General features: G+C 37.8%; 2 protein-coding genes and 1 long non-coding RNA gene across 4 annotated transcripts; 1 reads left to right on the forward strand and 2 right to left on the reverse strand.

Moving 5' to 3' along the window:
* Nucleotides 1-227: 227 nt before the first annotated feature.
* On the reverse strand, nucleotides 228-9,516 carry LOC124218102 (organic cation transporter protein-like). The gene is given in 9 exon segments (XM_069135325.1): nucleotides 228-2,581; nucleotides 2,692-2,828; nucleotides 2,931-3,112; nucleotides 3,325-3,539; nucleotides 3,644-3,877; nucleotides 3,962-4,130; nucleotides 4,324-4,582; nucleotides 4,669-5,234; nucleotides 9,417-9,516. Coding segments are annotated over 8 exon segments (1,686 nt in total). The 5' UTR covers nucleotides 5,044-5,234; nucleotides 9,417-9,516; the 3' UTR covers nucleotides 228-2,466.
* LOC138190826 (uncharacterized) lies at nucleotides 7,816-11,274 on the forward strand. The gene is made up of 2 exons (XR_011176928.1): nucleotides 7,816-7,960; nucleotides 9,459-11,274. It is a non-coding gene; the product is annotated as an uncharacterized lncRNA (long non-coding RNA).
* LOC124221260 (organic cation transporter protein-like) lies at nucleotides 10,609-24,777 on the reverse strand. Of its 2 annotated transcripts, none has more exons than XM_046631067.2 (9): nucleotides 24,663-24,777; nucleotides 14,991-15,728; nucleotides 14,550-14,808; nucleotides 14,260-14,428; nucleotides 13,640-13,870; nucleotides 13,315-13,529; nucleotides 13,048-13,229; nucleotides 12,834-12,970; nucleotides 10,609-12,115 (listed from the first exon to the last, which is right to left on the reverse strand). In XM_046631067.2, the coding sequence occupies exons 1-9, from the start codon at nucleotides 24,675-24,677 to the stop codon at nucleotides 12,004-12,006; spliced, it is 2,058 nt and encodes a 685-aa protein (XP_046487023.1). In that variant the 5' UTR covers nucleotides 24,678-24,777; the 3' UTR covers nucleotides 10,609-12,003. The 2 variants fall into 2 exon arrangements, with proteins under 2 accessions (XP_046487023.1, XP_046487033.1); XM_046631077.1 differs by lacking the exon at nucleotides 24,663-24,777 and adding an exon at nucleotides 18,808-18,909.

Below are 24,777 nucleotides of genomic sequence, written 5' to 3' on the forward strand. Positions count from 1 at the left end.
GTCACAGGGAAGTGGTTCGCGATATTTAATTCGGGGGTAAACGGTAATCGGTTAACGAAGTTTGACAAAATAACGTTCATCTTACCCTTTGCAGATAGCTTGACGAAGTGTAGAAGCGAAAGTACCGAGTGAACATTTCATCATGTTCGAGCGTGAAAATATACGAGTCTCCAGACTAGAAGGGTAATAAATCATCGTTGATAACCATGTAATTGCATACGTATCTGTCTGAATGTAAATATCATTTATTGTGCTCTAAGTTCCACATTTACGAAAGTAAACTTGGTCTAACGCCGTTCTTCGGTACATTTGCCCTTGACGTCGTTAAGTCACCGATTATGTCATGATCCCTAAAACAATAGAATATTGTTGCTTACGAATATATCATCGTTATTACAGTACGATATTTATCATAATTCGTATAAAACATTTTTACAAGAATAGAACATCACTTCATATTATTGGGAATACTTTATTTACATTTCAGATATCATCTCAGCATACTCTCAGCTAATTTATAAATGCACTAATTATTCATGCGGCAAATCCTATTTATGTATATAGGTTCATCTTATGCTCGTAACGGCACCGTGACGACAATATCACTCGATTGTTTAATGCTGAGTTCAGTTTTTACTGATAATTCCAGTGGAATTCACTCAACTATGTACAACTTGAAGCCAGCTGCAGTATGAAGCCTGATAATATCGAACAAAGGCCTTGAGAGGATTAAACATATCTTAATTCACGGCTGTTTTGTTTGCATGCCAAGCTGACAATTGGAAATTTGAAGGACTATAATTGAACTTACTAGATAATTGATGGAAGGTACCGTTATTTCTCCTATCCTACGAAAGAGCGAACAAAAGGCGAAGCCCAACGCATCTGATTGTAATAGTAAGTGAAGTATTGAGGCGGGAATGTCAAGGGCCAATCCAGTATGATAACGCAATCGTGATTCGTGTTACAACCAACATGGAAATAAAGTAAGCAGTATCAACCTGCAAGATTCTCCACTTTATGATGAAGTGTGTAATATGAACCTACAATGAGACTCTATCCCGCAGTGAAAGACAGTTCTATGCTGATTCTAATGGCTGCTGTCGTCTTAGGACCAATCATCTTGATAGCTGTATACGTGGGCGAAGCGGAAAGACGTCAATTTGAATAGATCTAGGGAATAATGCTCCGCAGTACCAGTCAAGTACATCCAGTTTTATATCAATCTCGAAATTTGATTATACACGTATGTAGAAGTATTTCAGAATTTTCTTGTATCTGGGGAGACGACGAAATTGTCGGAGGCTGGGATACATGATTGTCAAAATTGGTTTGAACATGTGATCGTAAGAAACTGGACGACGATACTACGAATTACATTTAACTCGTGGCATTCACCTCACTTGGTGGAACATACTATAACCGCTAATCGTGAAATTAGTGGTGGCTCACCACGAATTCTAACGTGTTCAGTCCACCGCGTGTTTACCTAGGTACTTACCATGTGATGTGCTTCGATTTACCGTCAACATCCCTTGTCGGTAACATTTACGGGCAACCATTTCTCTCTTATTCGATTATTCCAAAAGATCGGAAGCGAAATTCTTAATAGTAAACTGTAACATTGTCGCTGAGTCGAAGAAGTCGGAACAATGGAAACATGTTGTATAACACACCAGCTGTATAATCGGAATGAAGTGTCATTTTCTGGTATCGTTGATGAATGTTTTTATATTAGTATTAGAGCAAATATAGTGCGCGTCCGAAACAGTTAAGCGTAAACATTATCCCTTTAGAATACCCTCGGATTCGTGAGGTAAATAACTGCTTATTGTTAATTGAAAAATAGCTACCATTTATTGATACTCTATGTTGTATAGTACGTACGTTCGCGGAAGTTTATTTTAAAATATAGCGTATAAAAACCGTTTCAACCTCCGCAAGTGTCTGTACGTATGTTCAATCTGTCTTTATAGTTTTTATACTTGTCTGTTAGTACGGTGCAGTATGCGGAAGATATTGACAGTGCAGATATTCCGCACCGTTAACCACTAAAGATAAATAAATTACAATCGTCCTATGTAACGCTAGAGTAACTGTATTTTCTAAGAGCTAAATACTATTCGTTTACACTTATTAGTTAATCATCGTCTTATATCTACAGTATTTAACATTTCAACGGGTTTCTTAAAAGATACTATAATACATAAGATAATATAGAATCACATTTGCTTTAAAACACGAATCCAGAAATTTTTCGCGCTCTGAGGTCTCAGCCCAAGCTTTATAAATATTGAGACTTTTCTGAAACGACCTGCAGGAGTGTTTGTAATCCATCATGTCAAGTTTGAGCAATATGGTATAAATCCAATCTCCTATTGGAAATTTCAAGAATAGTCATATAATCAAGTTTTGTTGTTTGTTTCGTCTTTGGTTTGGCTATGTCGAGCAGAGTTATTTAAAAGATTAATACAATGTATTCTGCTTCTCGTTTATAACAATCTTTGACGGCAATGTTAACGCCTTCATGACTTCAATGTCTTTCAATTTTTCGACGCCTTGTGGACTCCTGGTTTTCTTCCTGAAATAGCAAAATATCTTGTCAAAACATGTACACGTAGAGTAACAGTGTTTACACCGTGTATGGCAAAATTTCTGGCTTCGCATAGAAAGTAATAAGAAAGAACATACTTTCCAAAGTGTTCGCCATCCTGTATAGACTCAGGCAATTTCGCGTTCAATGTTTCTGGGAGGTAGAGTGACAGGAGGCCGGCGAGGAATGAGCATGAGCCAAAAATTACAAGCGGCAATGGTGCCCACACTTCAGCCTGTGAATAGAAATGTGAGTTCACGATTCGCGACCGAAAATGTAACATCATCCTCAACGGATCGATAATACTCGTTAGCCTCTGACTAATTCTGAATCTCACCAAGTGATTAATGTATGGTGCTATTATCCCGCCAATTCTAGCGGAAAACGAACATGCTCCGAGACCGATATTTCTTAAAGCGGTAGGGAATTGTTCTGCCGCTACTACGTAGACTGCACCGTACGACGAGGTGATCGCTAGTTTCCCCGACATTGCACAAACTACCACCAACCATGGCATACCTGGAATCAGATCGGTTATATAATACGGTTTAGAAGCTTTATTTCATACTGTTTCATGAGTTTCAGGGACTGAAACACTCCGCTACTAGATACGTTGAATTCAAATTTTTTCTTGCCAATTTTAACACCAGGCAATCAAACGTCTTCCAGTCAGGGTGGAAAAAATGATGTATCAATCGTAATTATACGCGGTTGACTTGCGTTCGACTCACCAGCAGGAACTAACACCGTAAGAAGCAACGCTATCCCAGCGATCAGCATGCATCCGCAGAGTATGACTTTTCTTCCCCATTTGTCCAACGTGAATAGCAGGAACAAGTAGGCCGGCACTTCCACAGACGCAGCAATGCCGAAGTTGACGAACTCGTTACCACCGAGGTTGGAAGTGTTCCAGGATAGTCCGTAGTAGGTACAGCTGTTCACGAACCTGAAAATCAGACGAACGAACGAACGACCTTTAATAATCGGCAAAACAGCACACGTAGAAACATGTCATCATCGCTTAGTCGCTGTGAAAGATCAACTTCCTACCAAGTGAAGAAAAGCAGCAGGCTCTTTTTCCTTAGGTTTGGATATCACAGGAGATCGATCATCGACGCCTTTTCAATATCCTGCTTTGACGTGTCACTTTCACTGTTTATCAAACTGTCCAAAGTATCGCGAGTCAGTGCAACCCCATTCTTCAGCGACGCGTTCTGAAGCAGATCCTTAGCGTCCTCCACTCGACCCTTGGTCAGCAGCCATCGGGCAGATTCAGGTATAAACCTGTGACATTCATTACAAGTTCAGTCAAGTATCCTCGGAGGAGACATGTATTATTGTTCTCGATGGAGTTGGATAGATTCTTACCACCAGTAAGCGAGGAACACGATGCTGGGAATGGTGAATACTACCTGTAACGTTCTCCAATTCGTGAAAAAGTACGCAAGTCCAGCTGTCAGGATGTAACCCGATGTGAAAAATAGTTGACATCCCATCCCAGCTGCCAGTCTCTTCTTTGGACCAACCATTTCGAGTGCTAACGATTATAATAAAGCAATTCAAGTCAGAATAATGTGACACGTCTTACCGATATGCGCTATAATGAACAAGACACGACGCGGCCCGATCACTTTATAATGTATAAGTATTGTTCGAGGAGCAACACTAGCAATTTTCCAATCGTGAACGTGATTTGAAAGCGTTGGAAATGTGGAATAAAGAGTTCTCACCGATAACGTAAGCTACTAAAAACACCCCACTCGTTGTCGATCCTACTATCATTCTTGAGATCATGTACGAAACGTACTCCGGCGAAACGGTAACGAGTATTCCACCGATCAGTTGCGTGATCAATGCTGAAAAGAAGGCAGCACGGCGACCGTATCTGTCGGATAGTCCGCCGAAAATCATCGAACCCAGCATCACTCCAACCATGAAAATTGAGTCACCGATGGCCCTTAACCACCCCTTGTTGCAAACCAGATTCCACTAAAAATAGCGCGTTATATATTCAATCTAAAGTGACGAAAGATAACCTAGGATAGATAAGATGGACAGATAAAATTTGACATTACCTCGGTTGTTGCCGTCAGCGCGTACTGACTTTTGTCATACACGAAAGAGTCGCATTCCACTACGGTCAGTTGCCTTGATACATTTCCACCTTGATCGGCAAATTCGGTGTTATCGTATCTCTCGCACCGTGACCAGCTTTCAGTTTTGTTATCCCACGGGTATCTCATATTTATGATGTCCGGTGACAGATAGAACGTTGCATTTTCTGGATTCTCGTTTGGTAGCATACATCTGAAGTCTGTTTTCGCCGCCAAAAATACTCCACCCATCTTGTGGAAGGCGCAACATATCGCTGGCAGGCACAAAGTGAAATATATCCTACGTTGGTATCGTCCGAATTCTCCCATGTGTGAAATAACGTCATCGTAACCCATTTTTGGCGATTTTACTCAGATTTATTTATCTTTTAATCGAGCAATTGATGAGCTTTCGATAGTTTGTCACCGTATTCGAAGAAACTTTAACAGGCGTTTGATCTCTATTGCACGACTCTGCAGGTATTGGAACGATGGGAAGTCTTCGATACCAATTTGCACTGCCAAACTTCTTCGGAAAACCTTATCTCCTGGAATACGAAACGAAAGGTGTGATTACACGTGTGGAAAAATTACAAAAAAATTTTGTAATTCGCATAACAATGTTTCCAGTTTTATCGCATCGTAAGGGAACATATTGGTACATTCCTACTATTATCACTGCAGTCATAGATTTTCGAAGTCCGGTTGTTACCGTTAGCGCAGTGTCAATCAGACGTTCCGAACTTCTTCATTCGCCGTTCTCCGCTAATCTTACGTTAAGGTAATTCCTTGGTCAATCTAAAGCCCTTTGCTGTATATGGGACTTGAAGTGACTGTTAATAGGAACGAAGTGAATTCCTTATTTGAATCCCTTTGTTGAATATCAGACCAAATGACTGACCGAAAACGCGAAAAGGATTTTTTGGAAAATTGGATTTTTAACGTGGCGCTTATGGTCGTTTCAAGTTTTTTCAAAACAAAAGTAAATAATAAAATTTTCATTTTTGATTGACAGAAGTCAATTATACATTGAGATGTATGAAAATAATGGAACTATACACTTGCTATTAATTGTATCTTATGAGAACGGCAGTGAAATGAAGAACTATGGACAGAACTTTGTCGATAAAATTATAATGACACCCGAGTTATTTGAGATGACTCTATGCATCGTGTTCAATACTATTAAACGGCTAATAATGTGCTAATAAGTGGCTAGCTAATGTAATAAATTTTTCATTTAGCACAATTTGCAACCTTGTACCATTGCATAATCGTTCCGATGAATTTATAGTTAACGCAATAGAACAACTATATACTTCTCACTTTGAAAATTAATTTATCCGGTGAAAGACCATTCGACGTCAATGAAGTGATGCACTTGATCGGAAGTGTGTCATCGGTATCTGCATTATTCTCATTTCTACCAGAACGAGATTAAGTAATAGCAGAATCAAAGTTTTTGTGTATATTGAAATTTGATATCCGGTATCGTTGACGACGAAAATACCTGGTTTCAAATTATTGTACATTTTCTGAAATTTAATCAACTGTACCGCAGCTGTTCTAAATCACACAATGTTACGTTGACAATTCAAGGTAGAATTCTATCTAATAGTTTCTTTAATCAAGACACAGACGCATGTTTCGTGTCATGTGATGAATGTGGTTCGATTCTACAGAAATCCAGTTCTACAGAAAAAACCTTGCACAGAATATGTTCTAAAGACTCATTTCGTAGAAGGAAAGAAACTCGAGATTCATATCAGAAATAATTCTGCATGAATTATTCCACCGGATAATTATTCTCCGGAATATTTTTCTAGATAAATTTTTTTACGCATTATTTTTGTACTACAGATTGTCTTTGACACAACGCGCATTCTGAACAATCACCGAATCGTCAAAATCATACATTTAATCGTGGATTTCGTACGTTTTGATCTAATTTTATTTCATTCTATCTAATCTAATTCAATTTAAATTATTTGCGTTGAATTTGTGTTATGTCGAATGGGTATTGTGTTGGATATATGAAACTAGAGGGCTACGTTAAATATTCTGTTGAAAAATATTTAGCAGAACAATTTTCCTGTAGAATAAATAGTGCAGAATTATTTCTGATGCGAATCTCGAATTCCTTTGCGTAGAAAAATATTTCTGTAAAATATATTCTGTAGAACAGTTTTCCCGTAGAACTAATTCTCGTAGAATCGATTCTCCTCCCACATGATGAATACTATCGACCGCATCATCGTGACGCAACGCTGCCCTTCGGATGAGTGAACACACAAATAATATCCCGGATCGACATGTGTTCGCAAATTGTGCGACGTGTTTACCGTAGGTGAAGTCTTGTCAAGTGTTTCAAAGAAATTAGGTACGGGGTATGACTTCGTTGCTTCCTCACATACTTGTAAATTTTTCATGCTTCAATATCAACCAGCTTTTATAATAAATCTTATTATTATAAATCTTATAATAGTGCTTTATTTTTTCACGATAATAGATGCAGGCGATCAAAAACGCAATGTAGGACCCAGGAATTCCATATCTTCTATATTATTTCAATTCAGTCTATTCTTGTGTTTCGTAATAGAAAAAATCTGGTTACATTTTTCTCATCATTACCTTCGAAATTACCAATTCAATTCTTCCTGATATTAGGCATATTAGGAAACATGAGTGATTTCACGCTACTCTCCGTTTACAAATTAAAACTTTTTATAAATTAAACTTTGAGACGGAAAATATCATTCCTAATATTTTGCCAGGGGATGCGAAAAAACGCGGAATCGAACTAACGTAACGATATTTTTTTATTTTTGTTTTTAACCTTACGAATTATCCGCATAAGGTTTAAGAATAGATATCCTTCTTCAAGTTCGACGCAACTGCAGTTCTGTAATACCAATTTTGAACAATGCACCGAGTCCCAGGTTAATAGACGTATAATATCCGAGAACGTTCCGTAACGTTGTGCGTTGTGACTAAATGTACAGGAATTACGTTGCGTGTAAAAAGTGAGACGCAGTCAAAACTTGTTTGCAGGCAATTCAATTTATGCATAGTAAAACGGCAAAGTATTAGTCCAATGTATTCAGGGTATTACGTACAAGGAAACTCGACTGCTTCTGTAATGTTCAGGTATCATACATTTGCTTTACCTGATAGTTGTAATAATTCACCGATGGATAATTGGCTTATCGGAATAGTTTCTGATTCTTCCTCGAATCGGTGCTTGTGTGTTTACCTAATCGGCTATGCTCAACACGTAAGTACAGCAAATTTCGCTGGTGATTAGGCGAAGGGGGTATTTCATCGTATTATATTTCCACATATTATTACCTACATATGCTACCCGCGCGTTTTTCTCAGTACGAAATTAAACACTAAATAACTCCTAGAACGTAGACTTTTCTTGTCAATTATTTTTTGCCCATTTTATTTATGTCCCAAAGAAACTAACCATGTCTCAAGAACTTATTCTTGATATATTTACTCGAACAATCTAAAACCGGTTGTAAGCTAATTCTGTTCGCCACTAGGATTACGGTTTTTTAGTTCAGCGCGCAGAGGTAGCAGATAAATTTGCAATATCGACAGCAATGGGATAAAGTGTTGACATTTACTCAACGCGTATCTGATTTATTCACGATTTTATTTTTACAATCGAGTCGGATAACATTTACTTCTTCGTACTAATCTTCGTTGATTCGATCCGTATGAAAATTGATGAAAACACATGGCCACTAGTTGTTTAGATTCGTATTTTCATTTGTCCAGAAGTGTAAGAATGGTGAACAACAAACAGGATATCGACAATGAACGATCAGGAATACAGTGAGAGTTTTTTTGTTCTTGATACAGGGAATGCTGAATTGTTGTATATGGATCTATAGAATATTCTCATTGACATGATAGGTCGAAAAAGTGAAAAAAAGGGACTTTCGAGTAAACCTAAAGTTATCTTTGATTCACCAAAGATCGACTGAAAATCCTCCGCATTTGTGCATTAACATGTATAGAATACATGTATGAAATGATAAATATACGGCTGTTCCTTTTAGTAATTATTATTTTTATCACTAGGGTAAAAAACTTGTTCACTTTTACACGCGGATGTCTTTTTTCCACTGTCGAAGAAACGATAACTTTACGTACGAAAACGCAGGAAAAAAAAAGCTCCAGAACGAGTTGACGGATTTCAATGATTTTGGGCTCAATCGACGCGACTTTTCTAAACTTAGAACCAATTGGATTTTGGCTTTGATCGGATCGCTACTTTTTGAATTACTTAAATAACAATATTGTAAAAAATAAAATAAAAATTATGATATCTTTAGGATGAATGAGTGGACTCGGATTATAATTGGTACCATAAGATTTTATCGATCGGTGATCACGAATCAAAAGTCAGATTTGCAAAATTTAAATTTGTCAAAGTAATCGATTACATACGTACACAAACACACGTCTATCTGAAAATAATTAGAGGTGATACTACAATAAACTTCAAAACGTGGTGATCAAGGGAAAATTCAACTTTTCAATATAATAATTTCCTTCTTTCTCTGTAAACAGAGAAACCGGGAAGTTGAATAATTATTTGAAAAGAAAGTAATGATCGATGGATTTTGCTTTGAAGAAGCAACAAATAGTCTATAATTTCACATCCTTCCATTTTTCATGGAACAAGATGAAATCGTATGTGTATTTTCTTATCGTACTTTGTAAAATATCGTCAACTCTGTTGAAATTGAATTTCGCAGAGACAAAACTGCACTCACTCGTTTTCACCTCCGGACGCCGACGGTTCTCGCAACTCTGCACGATTATCGCAAAACCTACCTTGATTTATATCAATGCAACGTGACCGGAGTCTCAAGGAAAACAAACTCCGATTATTGGAAAACCCCGGAGGACCTCGACTTCGAATAGGTGGGGGAATAAATGTACGAAGGATGGTCGAGGTGGGACCATTCCTGGGATCACGGAACATGAACGCAGGCACCTCTGACGTTTCAAAGTTGCCAACACTTTACCGAATGCCTGCAATGTGAGAATAGGAAAAAAAGCGCAGATACTCCACGATCGTACGACACGGGTAACAAAAAATTTTGCCGCATCGGCATCGTCGGTTATCCATGTCTGTAGTTAGCTACACTGCAAAAACTTTGCATTGCAAATTTAAGCGGTATTGTTCCTGAGCGTACGCGAATGGCGATGGAAATAGAAGTCCAGGTATTGAACGTAAGTTCTGCCTTTCATTCATTCCGCGAATCCATCCACGAGATAATGCCGCAATCCTTTATTCATACGGATCTTGTTAACCGATCTCTGTAACCAAGGAACTGATAAAACTTGATGTCATCAGTTTGGTACGTTATTGTGGAATGAGAGATAAACAAAATTTGGACATAGGAATTAAATTAACAAATATTATCGACATGCATTTGCATTTAGAATAGCTGAAGCGAATTCGATGAAAATTAAATAACGCAACGATTTTGGGAGCTGGAAAGAAATAGGGTTAAGAATTCCTCGCAGGTTACCGTAAAATCTACAAGCCTTCAAGCTATTCGCATAATATTTAACGCGTATTTCTGTAACAGCATATAATTTTCTAAGTATTAAGTTCTCAACTCCCGAACCAAAAACTTTTCTTTTGTGAGTAACAAATAATTCATTCATTCAGTCGTTCGTTTTTTTTTTTTGCAATGATATTTGACGAGTAATCGAATTACACTTGAGAAATATGAAATTTTTTTTCAATACCTTTGTGATTCGGACTGCGACAAATATTTTCGAAAATTTAACATTACCCCTGATTCCAAGGAGATATTGCACGGATGAGCCGTCACTTCAGTGTTGAATAACAACCTAGGCTGGAATCAGGTTTTTATATACGTGTGACAAATGTTACTTCAGTACTAATTAATTTATTGAAACATATTGGTGACACCTGTATACATTGAATTGAATGAAAAAGTCTGAGTACAGCATCCACCGGAGCGAAAACTCCTACACAATAATTAAGTATATTTTACAGTGTCACGCTGCGTCAATCGCTATTGTAACAAGTGTCGACAAAAATTATAAATAGGCGATATACCATGTGTGAGGATTAAGGGACTATTATAGTTACCTGTGCGATAGGTTATTGGCTATCCATTTGACGCGTTATTTAGTTATTCTATCGTTTGTGTAAATTAAAAATTTTTGCATACGACAAAAACATGTTTCAGATATTAACCAATTATACCACTTCAAGCGGAGTTAATTTCCTAACGCGGCGTAATTTTTTACTCGTCAAGTTTCGCTCAGATTTTTGTTAAAGAATACAAGACCGACCATCGATTTCACTCCTGATCAGACGTGTCGGTCAAGAAATTATAGAAAATTAGCACGATGCGAATGTACGAGACGTATTTCTAATTATCCAATAAAGAGGATTATAAAAAATTGCTCCCTTGTTAGCTTCTTTCGTATTCTTTTCCTCCTCCCCATCAATGGACCTAATAATTATAGACTTAACTTATAGGTACACAATTGATCGTAATGGGTTGTATACTGATAGGAATGTCGCGGTGTAACCAAAAAGGAAAAGATGCGGTACTCGTCCAGGAATTCTCAATTCAGATTACATAGCTGTTTATATAAGTCTAAACGTAAGTCGAGAATGCTCGAAAAGTCCTGTAACTCATGGAGTTGAAATCGCGAAAAATTATTAATGTAGCTGACAATTGAAGATTTTCAACATACGTTGTGATTTTTGTGTGGTTTAACACAGTCATATTTGTCCACGAAGTAATTGCAATTGGTTTCATTTATATATCAATGGGAGTATTTTCCTCTCAATTTCACTCATTGCTTCCAACTTTTACCACGTATAGTTCAGCCGCTATTTAATTTTTCGACAAGTAAGATCGATTTCACGTGCATATCGATTCTAAGATACCGTAAGAAAGATATTTGTACGTAAACCTCAAAAATGGACCCTGATTCTCGCTGATTGTAATAAGGAAAAAAAAGATGACGATAAAAAATAGGCATTAAAAACAGTATCAAAATCTGCTAGAGTTCCGTACACCGGAATCATTAACTAGATATAATAAATATAAGTTTCATGCCTCTCGCGGTTGGCGCACTTTGCGAAAACCACAAAGAGGCGGTAACTAATTCCACGAAATTATGCGGACGGCATTATTGATCGTAGAATTAGTTTAACGTTGTCGTTGACATCGGTGGATGGAAACTGATGTCCATTTATACATCGTATCGATTCTGCTGTGCGCAACTTCACCGTTTGCAATATCATCCGTTTTGTTTCTCGTTATACACTCCGTTTCCTTGGGTCTTCAACGGTTTCATTATCTCAATATCAGTCATCTGTTTCACGTCTTCCTCGTCATCACCGCGTATCTTCCTAAAATAGACAAACTCGTGAATTCAAGCGATTTCAGATGGTAATTATTATTTTAACTCTTCGATATTTCAATATTTTTCGCATTTTGTTATTACAATAATCTCTTGCGCTATCCTGTTTTCATTTTAAGGAACGGCAGTCGATGAATCACTGCGAAAAACACGTCTATCGATAATTGAACGTTGAATATCAGTATCTCAAACACTAACCGGTTCTCGGACATCCAATGTGTTTACGTTCATTGACTAGAAACGTGAGGATATGAAAAAAATTTTATGCTCATTTTCCCCGAAGCCGAGGGATCGGTTTTAATCACTTATCGATTTGATGTACACGTGATTTCAAGATTTCACGGATTTCAAATGATTTCAAAAGATTTCGAAAGATTATAAAAGACTTCATGGGATTTCGAAGGATTTTTCAAAATAAAATTTCAAGGATTTCAAAATATTTCGAGGATCTTAAGAGATGTCAGAAAACTTCAAAAGATTTCGGGGATTTCAAAGGATATCAAAAGTTTACAAGAGACGTTATGAGATTTTAAAGAATTTTTTCAAAGGGAAATTTCAGAGATTACAAAATATTTCAGAAGATTTCAAGAGATTTCACAAGATTTCCGGAAAATGGTACACCAGATTTCACGAGTGATTAACTCGTCGACCGAACCCAATTTCTTGGCTTCCTCAACAATGACTTGACTGGTGGCCTGAATACGTACTTTCCGAATTGTTCACCGTCCTGTATCGATTCTGGTAACTTTTTGTTCAGCGTTTCCGGGAGAAGCAGTGACATTATTCCGCCAATCAGTGCGCAGACGCCAAAAATAACCATCGGTAAAGGTGTCCAAATTTCCGACTGTAAGCGTAACGAGAAACCGGCGTGAGAATCGAGGAGGAATCGTCGAGTAATATCGTTGCAGTTGAATCACTTACCAAGTGGTTGATGTACGGTGCTATGACTCCCCCTATCCGGGCAAAGGTCGAACAAGCTCCAAGACCGACGTTTCTAATCACAGTGGGAAACTGTTCGGCAGTAAATACGTAAACGGCACCGTAAGAGGATGTGATTGCCAATTTTCCCAGCATCGCGAAAAGCGTGACCATCCACGGCATATCTGCACGGTGAAATTACAAGGAAGGATATGAAATAGGATCTCGGATGAGGATCGCAATTGTCAAGCCTGGTATAACGCTACTCACTCGCTGGAACAATTAATGTCAGGAGCAACGACGTCCCGGCGAGTAACATACAACCGCATAAAATAATCTTTCTTCCCCATCTGTTTAACGTGAAAAGTAGGAATGTGTAAGCTGGTACTTCAACGAGGCCACCAATTAAAAAATTCACGTAATCGTTACCTCCGAGATTGGAAGTGTTCCAAGACAGTCCGTAATACGTACCACTGTTTACAAACCTGTGGAAGCGGAAAGGGGGAACAAATTGATTACCAATACATTCGATTTCGATAAAACGTCGTGACGTTGTTCTAGCGCGTTCAATCGGAAATACGGATAAAGTTCTGACCAGTTGAAGAAAAGCAACAGGCTTTTGTTCCGCAAATTCGGATATCTGAAGAGGTCGAGCAACGTCGGCTCGTTCATATCTGGCTTGCTGTCGCTGTCGCTCGTCAGCAAATTATCCAAAGTGTCTTTTGGTAGGTCTACACCGTTCTCCGCGGATGCCTTCTGGAGTAAGTCCTTCGCCTCCTCCACGCGTCCTTTGGTCAGCAGCCATCGGGCGGATTCGGGAATAAACCTATCGGCAGTAAGATAATTATGTGCAAGATGGGTTTCGTTGTAATAGCGGTTAAGATGTCGTTAGAGTTGTAAGAAAATTTGGTCCAGGTGACCGTTTGTCGCGATTATACCAGTCAATACGGTACATTTGGGTTATTGCAAGATCGAATCTGTTTCTTTAGCTTGTAGCATCTTTTTCTTTTTTTTTTGTGACGATTAAAGCGTCAACATCAATTCATTGTTGTATAAAGTATTAGTAAGTACCGGTAACAGATGCTAGATTTTTCAATTACAGTGAGAAAACCGATTTTCACTTCGTACCAACAAGTATATGTAAAAAATGAGACCAGTTAATCTCCTTAGGGTAACCACAACTGGAAATTTCTCTTCGTGCAAAAACGCGCTTACCACCAATAGACGAGGAATGCCAGACTCGGGATGGTGATGGCGATCTGCAGATATCTCCAATCGGTAATGTGGTAGGCAAAACCGGCAACGAGGATGTACCCAGTGGTGAAAAAGAGTTGGCAACCAACGCCGGCTACCAATCGTTTCTTTGGTCCGACCATTTCGAGCGCTGAAACACGAACAATGTTTTATAAATCAGAATTGGATCGTGCCGTGCAGGTTTCGAAACTATTCTCTATTCACCGTGAAAGAGAAAGAGAGAGAGGCGAAAGGCATGAACTCGTCCTTACCGATAACATAAGCCACCAGAAACACCCCGCTGGTTGTTGAACCCAGAATCAATCTGAAGATTACATACGAAATGTACTCGGGGCACAGGGCGACAATTATGCCACCGACTAATTGTATCACCAGCGACAAGAAGAATATTGGTCTTCGACCGTAGCTGTCGGAGAGTGCACCGAATATCATTGAACCCACCATAACTCCCACCATGAATAACGAGTCACCCGTTGCTCTAAGCCATGCCTTTTTGCAGACCAGGTTCCACTGAAACAGGAAAGTCGGCAAAGGAACGTGTTAATTGGCGGTACGATGGAACGATGGAAGTCAAAGTCCCTCCTTCACTGTTTGTTGCTGAAATTCTCAATCGTTCTTCGAAGCTTCTCGGTATGCTGTTATGAATTATGTAAACGAGTCTGCGGATATATGCTTTAAGTAGCAACTCTCACCTGAGTCGTGGTCGTGAGTGCGTACACTGTTTTATTGTAAACAAAGGAGTCGCACTCGACAACTGAGGCATTGAAGGTAACATTCGCACCGGACTGATAGTAATCTTCTGAAAAATCTATGTCGTATCTTTCGCACTGTGAAAAGGTCTTGGTTTTGTTGTCCCACGGGTAGGTCATATTCATAATATTGTCGGGTAAGTCCAGGGTCGCGTTTTCCGGATATTCGTTAGGTCTCAGACACCGGAAGTCAGTCTTCGCGCCAAGAAAAACACCGCTCATTTTATGAAAGGCGCAGGATATCGCTGGCAGGCACAAAAGCAGGTATATCCTCTTTTGGTATCGTCCAAATTCACCCATGTGCAAAATCACGTCGTCGTAGGCCATATTTTTCTTCTTCGCTTTTCCCTCCTCCGATATTCCGTTTTGAAAATTTCCCTCCGATGGGGCTGATATTGTACCGTTTTGCGGAATTAATTTCTCTTTGCAGAACGGTTCCTTAGAGTCCGAATTTGCGATGGGCGAGTCGACGATTATTATCAACGGCACTTGTTCACCACTTTCATCAAATTTTTCAACCTCTTCCGATCGCTTCACGCGTTCGTTTGCTCTCAAAGCTTCCTCAGTCTTCGCTACGACATCATTAGTTATACATACTTCGCTAGTGTTATCAATTTCCTTGAAATCGGACCGTACAGAGAGTCGAGGATTCGCTTCCGCTTCTTCGGAAACGTTCGAATCCTGGAACAGAAAATCTTCGTCTTACTAACTAAGAATTGCAATACGGTAAACAGAAAGAATAATATCATATCGGTTCGATGTATTTTATCTCATCATTGAAATGTTAACCGAAATTTGGAATTGCCTTATAATTAAAACTCTTTGTGGCGGGTCTGACGTGATTCATAAGAAGAACATAAAAAGAAAAAACACTTGGATGAAGAGGGAAGATTTGGTAATGACATTCGTGTTTGATTATAAGTTCAAAGTCTGATTTGTGATATAGCTGGTGTATGAAAAACGTTGTATGTTCTGCTTTTAAACTCGTCGTAAATCATGACGTCATGCGTCACAACCTCGTGAAAAGCACACTCTACACTGGTAATAAAATAACAATCCCGGCTATTTATACATAGTATATAATTCGCAAGATTATTTGACTGGAAATTTAATAATCGAGAGGTTATAAAAGTCGGAACGTATCACTTTCGAGTGATATAATACATATATACATATATATATATATACATATAGGGACGTCTAACGGGTTTTCTGATTATTATTTAATTAAAATACATGAAAAACATTTTCTCACTCAGATTTCAATATTTTATTCAATATTTACACATTTCCCATTACATTGGGTCCCTATTAAATATCAACTAAAGAGTTCCAGGAGTATATTATTTAAGACACAAACTGATCCGCTGGCAGCTGTAAACACGAAAAAAAATTTTACTAACAATCATCCATCATAAATTCGATCAAAAACGAAAAAAAGATTAAAAATCAGATGTGCCCGATTGAGTAAGAGATCATTATTCATCCATTCATTAAATAATATAATACGCACTCTACGTGTGTTGTACTATAAGTAAAGCCGAAGATTTAGCCGAATGGATTAGTCGAGAGTTGAAGTGGTGATAAATTTTTTTAGAGCGTCAGGCCTGCGGACCTGCGCAACGAGATAACAAATCACTCTTAATTGATGTCACGTGCCCGCGGTGATAGCAACGTGCAGTAACGACTTGTAACCGGAAACGAAGACTTCCGTTCATTGGTAGAATTTTCGTTAAACTCGAGATACGATAGTACGATTCTAATTCTCTTCTTCGATGTATCGCCTAAAATTTTATTTTGCACGATCAGAGTTTACGGGTTAAAATTGCGTTGATTTTTTCCTTTTCCTTGCCTTTCAAACTTACGTACGTCATAAATTGTCTGGTCGATGATTCGACGACGATGTTACGGAATCAAAAGAGACAGCTGTAAATTGGGGTCGAGCTATTGAAACCTAGGATTATAATGTCTCGTGCAGATTCATTTAGTCCTTTATACTACTGAACTTCAACCTCAACCAGCGATGCTACACGATACGTATAATCGAGTTTGTCGACCACGTGAATATGAAATTATGTTTTTGCATATTACAGCATATAATGGTATTGTAAGCTTTCGTAGACGTTGGCGGGTCGGTAAACTTTGTCGATAATGGAGTGATACTTGCGCTATACGTAATATTAAATACATCGACGACTCAGAAACGTTTCAATTCTGCACCACGTGTGGACGTGTGTGTATTATGCGATATAGCCACTTGTTAATAGATTTATTCGTGTCAATTGTCCAGACAGCCGTGCACGCAGAACTCGAGTCACAGAGTGTAGGTTCAATTCCATTCATCGTTCGATGTTCAACCGTATAGGTACACACATGCATGCATACCATGCATGTATACTGCATAGATTTTACGACACCGGCGTATAGGTATAATACGTGTACCTATAACGCGCATGCTTGATCACTGCGATGTGTACATTTGAATTTGAAATACCGACGTGTAAGTTAAACGGCGTATGCACGTAAAACTTATTCGATCTTTTAATAGTTTATAAATTTAACGGTCATTCGTGAAGATGAGAAAACCTTTGAATATTATCTTTTATACAAATATAACGTATATACTATATGTATATGTTGTGTATCTAAGGTGTCAAACTGTGAATCAATTATTCACATTTTTCGCCAATACGTATATATTAGGGTAGTTCTTATGTCAAATAGACCTTAAATAATTCAAAAACAACCGCCTAATTTTTTCAGATTCTTTATTTCAACTCTAACTCCTTCCGCCAACAGGGTGGGTTTATCTACATGCTCAGTATACATTTTATCGTAGGAGTAATAATGTTCAAAAAAATTCGGAACCGCAAAGTTTTAGTGGGCATTAGTGCTACTGTCTGAGAAAAAATTCACACCATCGTACGAGGGAATCTGGACGAATTGCACTTCGTCTAAGCAAAAATAAAAGTCAGATTTCGAGGGTGTGCAATTCGTCGGAACTGCCTGGTAAGATGATGTGAATTTTTTCTCAGACAGTAGCACTAATGCCGACTAAGATCTCGTAGTTGAGGATTTTTTTTTAACACAATTATTCTTACAATAAAATACAATACCGAGATCGTGTCCGAAATACGTGTATTTTAAATGCGGAAACCCACCCTGTTGGTAAAAATCTGTAAAAATGAGGCAATTGTTTTTTAATTATTTGAAGTTGATTTGGGGGGAGAGGGGGATTCGTCGACACCCTAAACAAGGACCACCCTAGTATATGTTTCTCTTTGATATTTCAATAAAGTTTGCGTTTCGTGCCAGCGAATCATTACAGAATTAAAAACTTGAATAAGCCCAAAAGACTTGGTTCAAAATTTTTGCTGTCAAAACAACGGTATCTGGAAATTCGATGAATTTGCAGATTTCAGGGCAGAAAACGGATTACAATACGTTCACGAATGAATTTGTCCACATTGAAGTAGGTGTAAAATGAAACAAAAAAGAAGGATCGATTCAAAATTCAGGATGTCGGTTTATCTTTCATTTCTCCATACACGGTATGGTTAAATGTAATAATACGAATTACCTATGATGCATACATATATATTTAAAACGATTAAATAGAACAAAAATTCCCCCGAACCGAGTTAAGATTGGAAGAGAGAGAAGGAAAACAATTGAGTGAAATAAAATCCCTCGACTCGCGCCTAGAATTAAGTGGAGATAAAGAGAGGAGTTATTTTTAAAATTGGTCTCTCAAAAATACCTGAAATTTCACCTCACAAATACACACGTCAGGTATTTCACCAATTCGACGTTCGCGCTTGACGGCGTTTAGACGTCGACTGACGCTTGCATCTGGCGCGGATCGGAGCTTGTCGGCATGCGTGTAAGCTCATGCGCCAAGAGAGCTCGCAACTTTTATTATATACCTATATATGTGTTAAATATCAGCCCTGAATCGAAAAATATTTCTATGCGGTGGCGTCGCCGCATTTATCGTACCTACCGCACTTTTCCTGACGGACGTTGCGCCGCGTCCACGTCGTACATTTTTATCATTTTTATTGTTGTTGGAAAATTATCTAGCACTTTTGCGATAGCGATTCGTACGAAATATATAATGGGTTTTAAGTATTTTAAATAGTCGAATTTCAAGCTTGAAACGCGCTTTCGTTATATTTATAAGTCAGCTTTTGGAACTGATCGAAAATTAATGCATAAAGGCTAACGGATTTTTTACCATTTCATTGTTGTAATTCAAATTTCAGCCTACTTCCAGTGTCGGTCTGAACGAAAACGAGGCTTTGAAACAAATTGCATACAACAAAATAATTATTTATTGAATTACGATATTTGTTACCGTCAAGGATCACTTCGTACCTTGTGATTCGTACGATCCCTGGGTGATCGAGTAGCGAAGAAAAAGTAAGTAAGATTCACAAGTGCGAAGAATAAGATTGGTACTTTTCGTAAACGCGAAACGGCGAAGACGTCCCATAATACTCAAAAGAAAATATTCATTAGTAAAGCGCGATTATTGTTGAAATTGTTGAACGTGTTACTGCTGGATTGGTTAATTTAATTGTTTGTTTCGAACAACGTTCGCTTGTTCTATGTATAATTTGAATATCGTTATTAGCATAATAGATATATTTCTATTATCGCCGGCACCCAACAGTTTTCGTTTGACTCTTGACTATCCCTACATTATTTATTCAGTAGTTTTACCATTAAATTGCAATTCATTTAAATTATTCTACAAATTATTGTCGTCTAACGTATTAAACTCAACGAGTTCTTGTCCCCACTTATGCATCGAATTTTATAAATTATTGTCAAGCGGAAAAACAAATTATTCTACGAATATACGAAAGTGGAATAATTAAATCTCGTGGGAAACGATGTTACATACCTCACGTATAATTTAACTATAAGCGGATTCTCTAGTTTATCCCTCTTATCCCTCTTGTTCGCAATTCGAGACTGGATGCAGCCACTGCAGATATTTAGATGGGCTAAAAATACATTTTAGTTAATGGGATCTAGTCGTTTTGCACCTTGCCGGTTCGGACCGAACGGAGTTAATGTTCGCGGCCCCGACAAGGCAGTCCAGTCGGGTATTCAAATTCCTTGCTATCCCTTTCCCGGCTGCGTAACGAAACGTGCAGCCTATCGGCGTGTGGAATTTTTGCAAACAAGAGATAAAAAGAAAATAAAAATACAGTAAAGAACATTATCACTTTTCAAAGCGGTTGGAAGTTGTGACCGTATTTAGAACGAGACTGACTTGAAACCTTTGTACGAGAGTTGATTAATTTTGTTGAAAAATGGCAATATGTTTATTTATAAAAATATAGTAATTGATAAACAAGCTAAATAGAATCAATCTTTCAAATTATTATTATATTAATTGAAATTTGTTTTCAACCTGCAGACTCTATCAGAGATTTAGTTTTTCATTTTTGTTCTTATACATTACACATGTACGTCGATGTTTGTATAGAAAAAGAGCAGAGTTTAGCATCTCGATACTTTTTTCTTATAGAAATTATCATGAAGGGGAATTTCCTGAAGAATGGTTTATTACTTAATTCTGCAGCGATAACGTTATAAGTTATACGTGTTACTGATGAATATACACACACACACACACACACACACACACACACACACATACAATTATCTTATCGGACTGATTTATTAATCAGGAACGCGATGTGTTTTCATCCCCAAGTATCAGCGATGTTATTAGAAAATTTATATGGTGTACAGAAATAGCTGCAGGGCAAACATTTATAGAAGACGGGAAAAGTCCAGTCGACTCGCAAATAATGAGCCAATTGTCTACATGAAGTTAGATTGCATATATTTTTGCAGTCGTTTCTGGGGATTGGATTTTCTGAAAATGCGTTATCATTCAGCTTTTTTCCGCCACCATTCAATTGTTGATTGACAATTTTTGCGATTATATTGATATCTGCCAGTAGAAACGTTATAATAATATACTATAAACCAGAGGTGTAACGTAATTTTAACTTTGGAGATATTTCAAATCGCGATTGTAACTTTTGCTGTACCTATAGACAGTCGCAAAGTACGATAAAAAAAAGAAATAAATAAATAAAATAACTGCATCTGTTATGAAAAGTATTTTCAAGTACAATTATCATTCACACGAACTTGAGTGATGATTTATTACGGCTCTGAGAAATTTTACGATGGAAAATCAAATATTGTATCATTTAGTGGTACGCGTATGATTAAAATGAAAGTCCATGCGATAAAGAGTTTCTTCTTTTTTTTTAAGATGAATGTAGATGTCAGATATTACGTTCGCAATTGCTAGGAAAATAATATTCTAGATAGTTATAAGATCTAAGATAATTTCTAAGATAAGAAAAAAAGTTAGTAAAAATTTAGCGACTCCAAATGAGAACGAGTGAATTTTGCCTTGACTATTGTGTAACGAAATCCTCATAACTCGAATCATCGTGACAACGTAGTTTCAGTAAACCAAGCTATACTTTCTACGTTTTGACGAAAATTTGGCAACTGTTTTATGTTTTATTTTTTAAGTTTTATTTTCTTAAACTTTGGTTTTTCCTTGCTTTGAACTCTTATGCAATGTAAAAGATTATGCTAAATAGGGGAAAAAAAATAATAGTCATGTGAAATAACATGCGTGGCGTTGGAATTCCAGTGATGGTTACGCTTCACCACTGTATCTCAACGTCGTGGTCGCAGTCGCGTTGATTAGATACATCGTCAGAAATTTCACGGTGTCAACAAAAGTCAACAGCGATTAGTCTAAAATTAAACATCATCGGTGTAAGTCGTTCGATTGTTGACACCAAGTGGTCTTAAAATCAACACCGAAATGATGTTGGACTTCTATAGAATATTTTCGGTGTTACATTTAACACCGCATTTCTAACAGTGTAAATTTCAAATTAACGTTCTATCTGTACTTTTAATGTGCTAATTTTTGTCTAGTGGTGTGGACGACTTCCATAAGTTATACGCGTTGAATCGCTTCAATATAGTTAAAAACCCGAATCCTATGGGTAGTGAAAAGTAAAATTATCGAAAATCAATTTCAGGATTACTTGAGAAACGATATGATTGCCGCAGAGCTTGCATCGGTAAAAACAAGTTTTTGAGGATTTTTATTTCGATAAACAGAGAAAAGACACAGCGACTCTTGATTACAGCGACACAAAATATTCCCGGAAATTCATATCGAGATTTTACAATTATTCGTCACCAGGAATTAATCACAGTGACATTCATGCCGAGACAAAATGTAATAAATTTATTTTTCACAGTTTCGTTTTCGTGGACTGTTTTTACGAACAGAAACTCTGATGCGATTCGTTCAAAAGGGTTATTTCTAGAAGATGAGACAATGATTATCTGAATTTTTGTATTGCTTGACCAGCGAGTTGATATAAATGTTTGAACATAAAAAAAAAAGAAGAAGAAGAAGAAAAACAATCGTCAAAATCTTTGAATCTAAGAAATCGAAGTTTAAAAACCGAGTAATAAAAATGCGATCGAATCTGTGTGTGTAATTTTCTGAATACCGCGATCGCGGATTGGCTGCAGGTCTCGATTGTCGCGATCTTACTTCGAATAACCTTTCCTTCCGACCTTTTCCTCGCATTTCGAGGCCGTATTTCGCGCGTTCGACGTATGATCGAGAAGTTGTCGATCATACTTTAAAGCAGGGGAGATGGACGAGAGCGTCGCGTCGCGTCGGCGAGGCTCGTTTTAGTGCATTAAAATTCTTCGGCGGGCCCTGACGTCCCTGACACGACCCTTTTAGCTACTTGGCTACATGGGACCTGCATAATCAAGTCTATTTATAGCGAAGTCGTCCCGCTAGTTTCAGCGGTGCGAAAAAATGCGACTGGTTTTCTCGGACCAAAAAATACTCTGACTCCTGCAACCGAGAGATCGGCGGCTCTCTCTTACACTCCCGGAATTGTTAACTCAACATCAACCAGAAGGACTGCCTCCTGCACCGGCATCTCTGCAGTCTAGACGCTCATCGCCACGGCTTTAACCACCTTGAGCAATCTGCTAAATTGCCACAATTTTCCATAATATCTTTCAAGGAAAGGAAACCGATCGACGATCAAGGACTACTTCTTCTTCTTCTTCTTCTTCTTCTTCTTCTTCTTCTTTGGAGGAATTCAATGAATGATCAAGGTTTTACGTTTATGGTATAGGTATGTCTTCAAATTTTTGACCTGCACCCTGCCTTCGGAACTACATTTTTCCTTCTGTTTCAATGATATTTCTATACTATCACAATTCAGAAGCGTACTCGTGATTGATAAAAGTGATTGATTTGATATTACTCGTCCCTCAAATTATTCAATTTCGTTCGTATACTTTAAAAATTTGTTGGTTGCCGTACGCGATTGTTTTTTTGTTACCCTTACACACTTCAAATTTTGCTGTCGAAGTATTTCAGAAGTCTTGGAATCGAGACTGCAGATGAAGTCTTTGAAACGTTTGAAAAAATTATCAGTATATTTCTTACCGTTTCTGTAATAGGCTATGAACTGTTTTTTTTTTTTTTGAAAATGAAACTGAGTTTTCTCTCTATTGTAAAACATAATTTTATATGTTCTCCCAGTTCAAATTCTGCAAATTCATCATTTACGACGTAGAATTTCGTAATTCTTTAACGATTATAAAAACATCGAATGCTTTCTGGTTGCGATCGCTGAAAGACGGATGCGTCCCTTAAGGCAGGCTTTTCATATACAAAAATCTAGTGAAATTAACTGACGTGCAAACATCCAAGAAGTAAAATTCACTGCTTATTTAGTTTATCGTTAGTCGCACCCTTCGCAATAATTCTTGGATAATATGAAATTCTAAATATCACGCTGAACACATGGGGTTCAACTCTTGATACATTCTAATAATTAGTTGCAAATCCAATGTCTTTGGATGTTCATCTTCGATATGACGTCACTTTTTGTGACGTAGGGTGCGAAAACCCGAATAGACACAGGTGTACCTACTTTGAACATTGTTTCTTGAATAAAAAAAGGATTAAAATCCCGTTTGTAAATTGCATAAACAAAGATAAAAGTAACAAATGAATGCACATTGAACGAGTATGGATGCGTGACTGATAAGGTAGAAATTGTTCGCGCAAAGTTCATGGTATGCATATATAATATATGAGCACCGATGAAGATCACCAAGATTCTATAATAGAATATATGAGCACCACTGGGAACGGGTGAAAAGTACGGAACGCCATCTTTGGTGATGATTCAAAAATAAGTTAAAGACAGTGTATGTTTATAACCAAATTCAGCCCCGTCGTTCATTTGACAATTAATGATAATAAGAATAAATTCGTTAAGGGTGTGAACATTGGAGGGGTATAAAGTGGGGAAAAAACATCGGAAGAAAATTTTGCACCCATGATGGAAGAATGAAATCGATATTTGACAAAGTTTGCGGAAGGCGTGTCTTTTCGCTTGTGAAGTCACGTGCCGCACAGCCCTCTGAATGCCACTCGGTTCAATTTCCCAAGTTAAAAGGAAGAGTTCACGATCAATACGGTGCGAATATTACAGCTTTTATACGTACATTGACGCCGTCCATCTTGACGCGGGGTAATTTTTCTTCCGCGAACAAATTTAACTACGTTAAATCAAATTTCACAATGATTATTACGGCCGGCATGTATGCGGGATAAAAAATG

This window comes from Neodiprion pinetum, chromosome 1, assembly GCF_021155775.2.
Source record: "Neodiprion pinetum isolate iyNeoPine1 chromosome 1, iyNeoPine1.2, whole genome shotgun sequence".
In the NCBI taxonomy this organism is placed as follows: domain Eukaryota; kingdom Metazoa; phylum Arthropoda; class Insecta; order Hymenoptera; family Diprionidae; genus Neodiprion; species Neodiprion pinetum.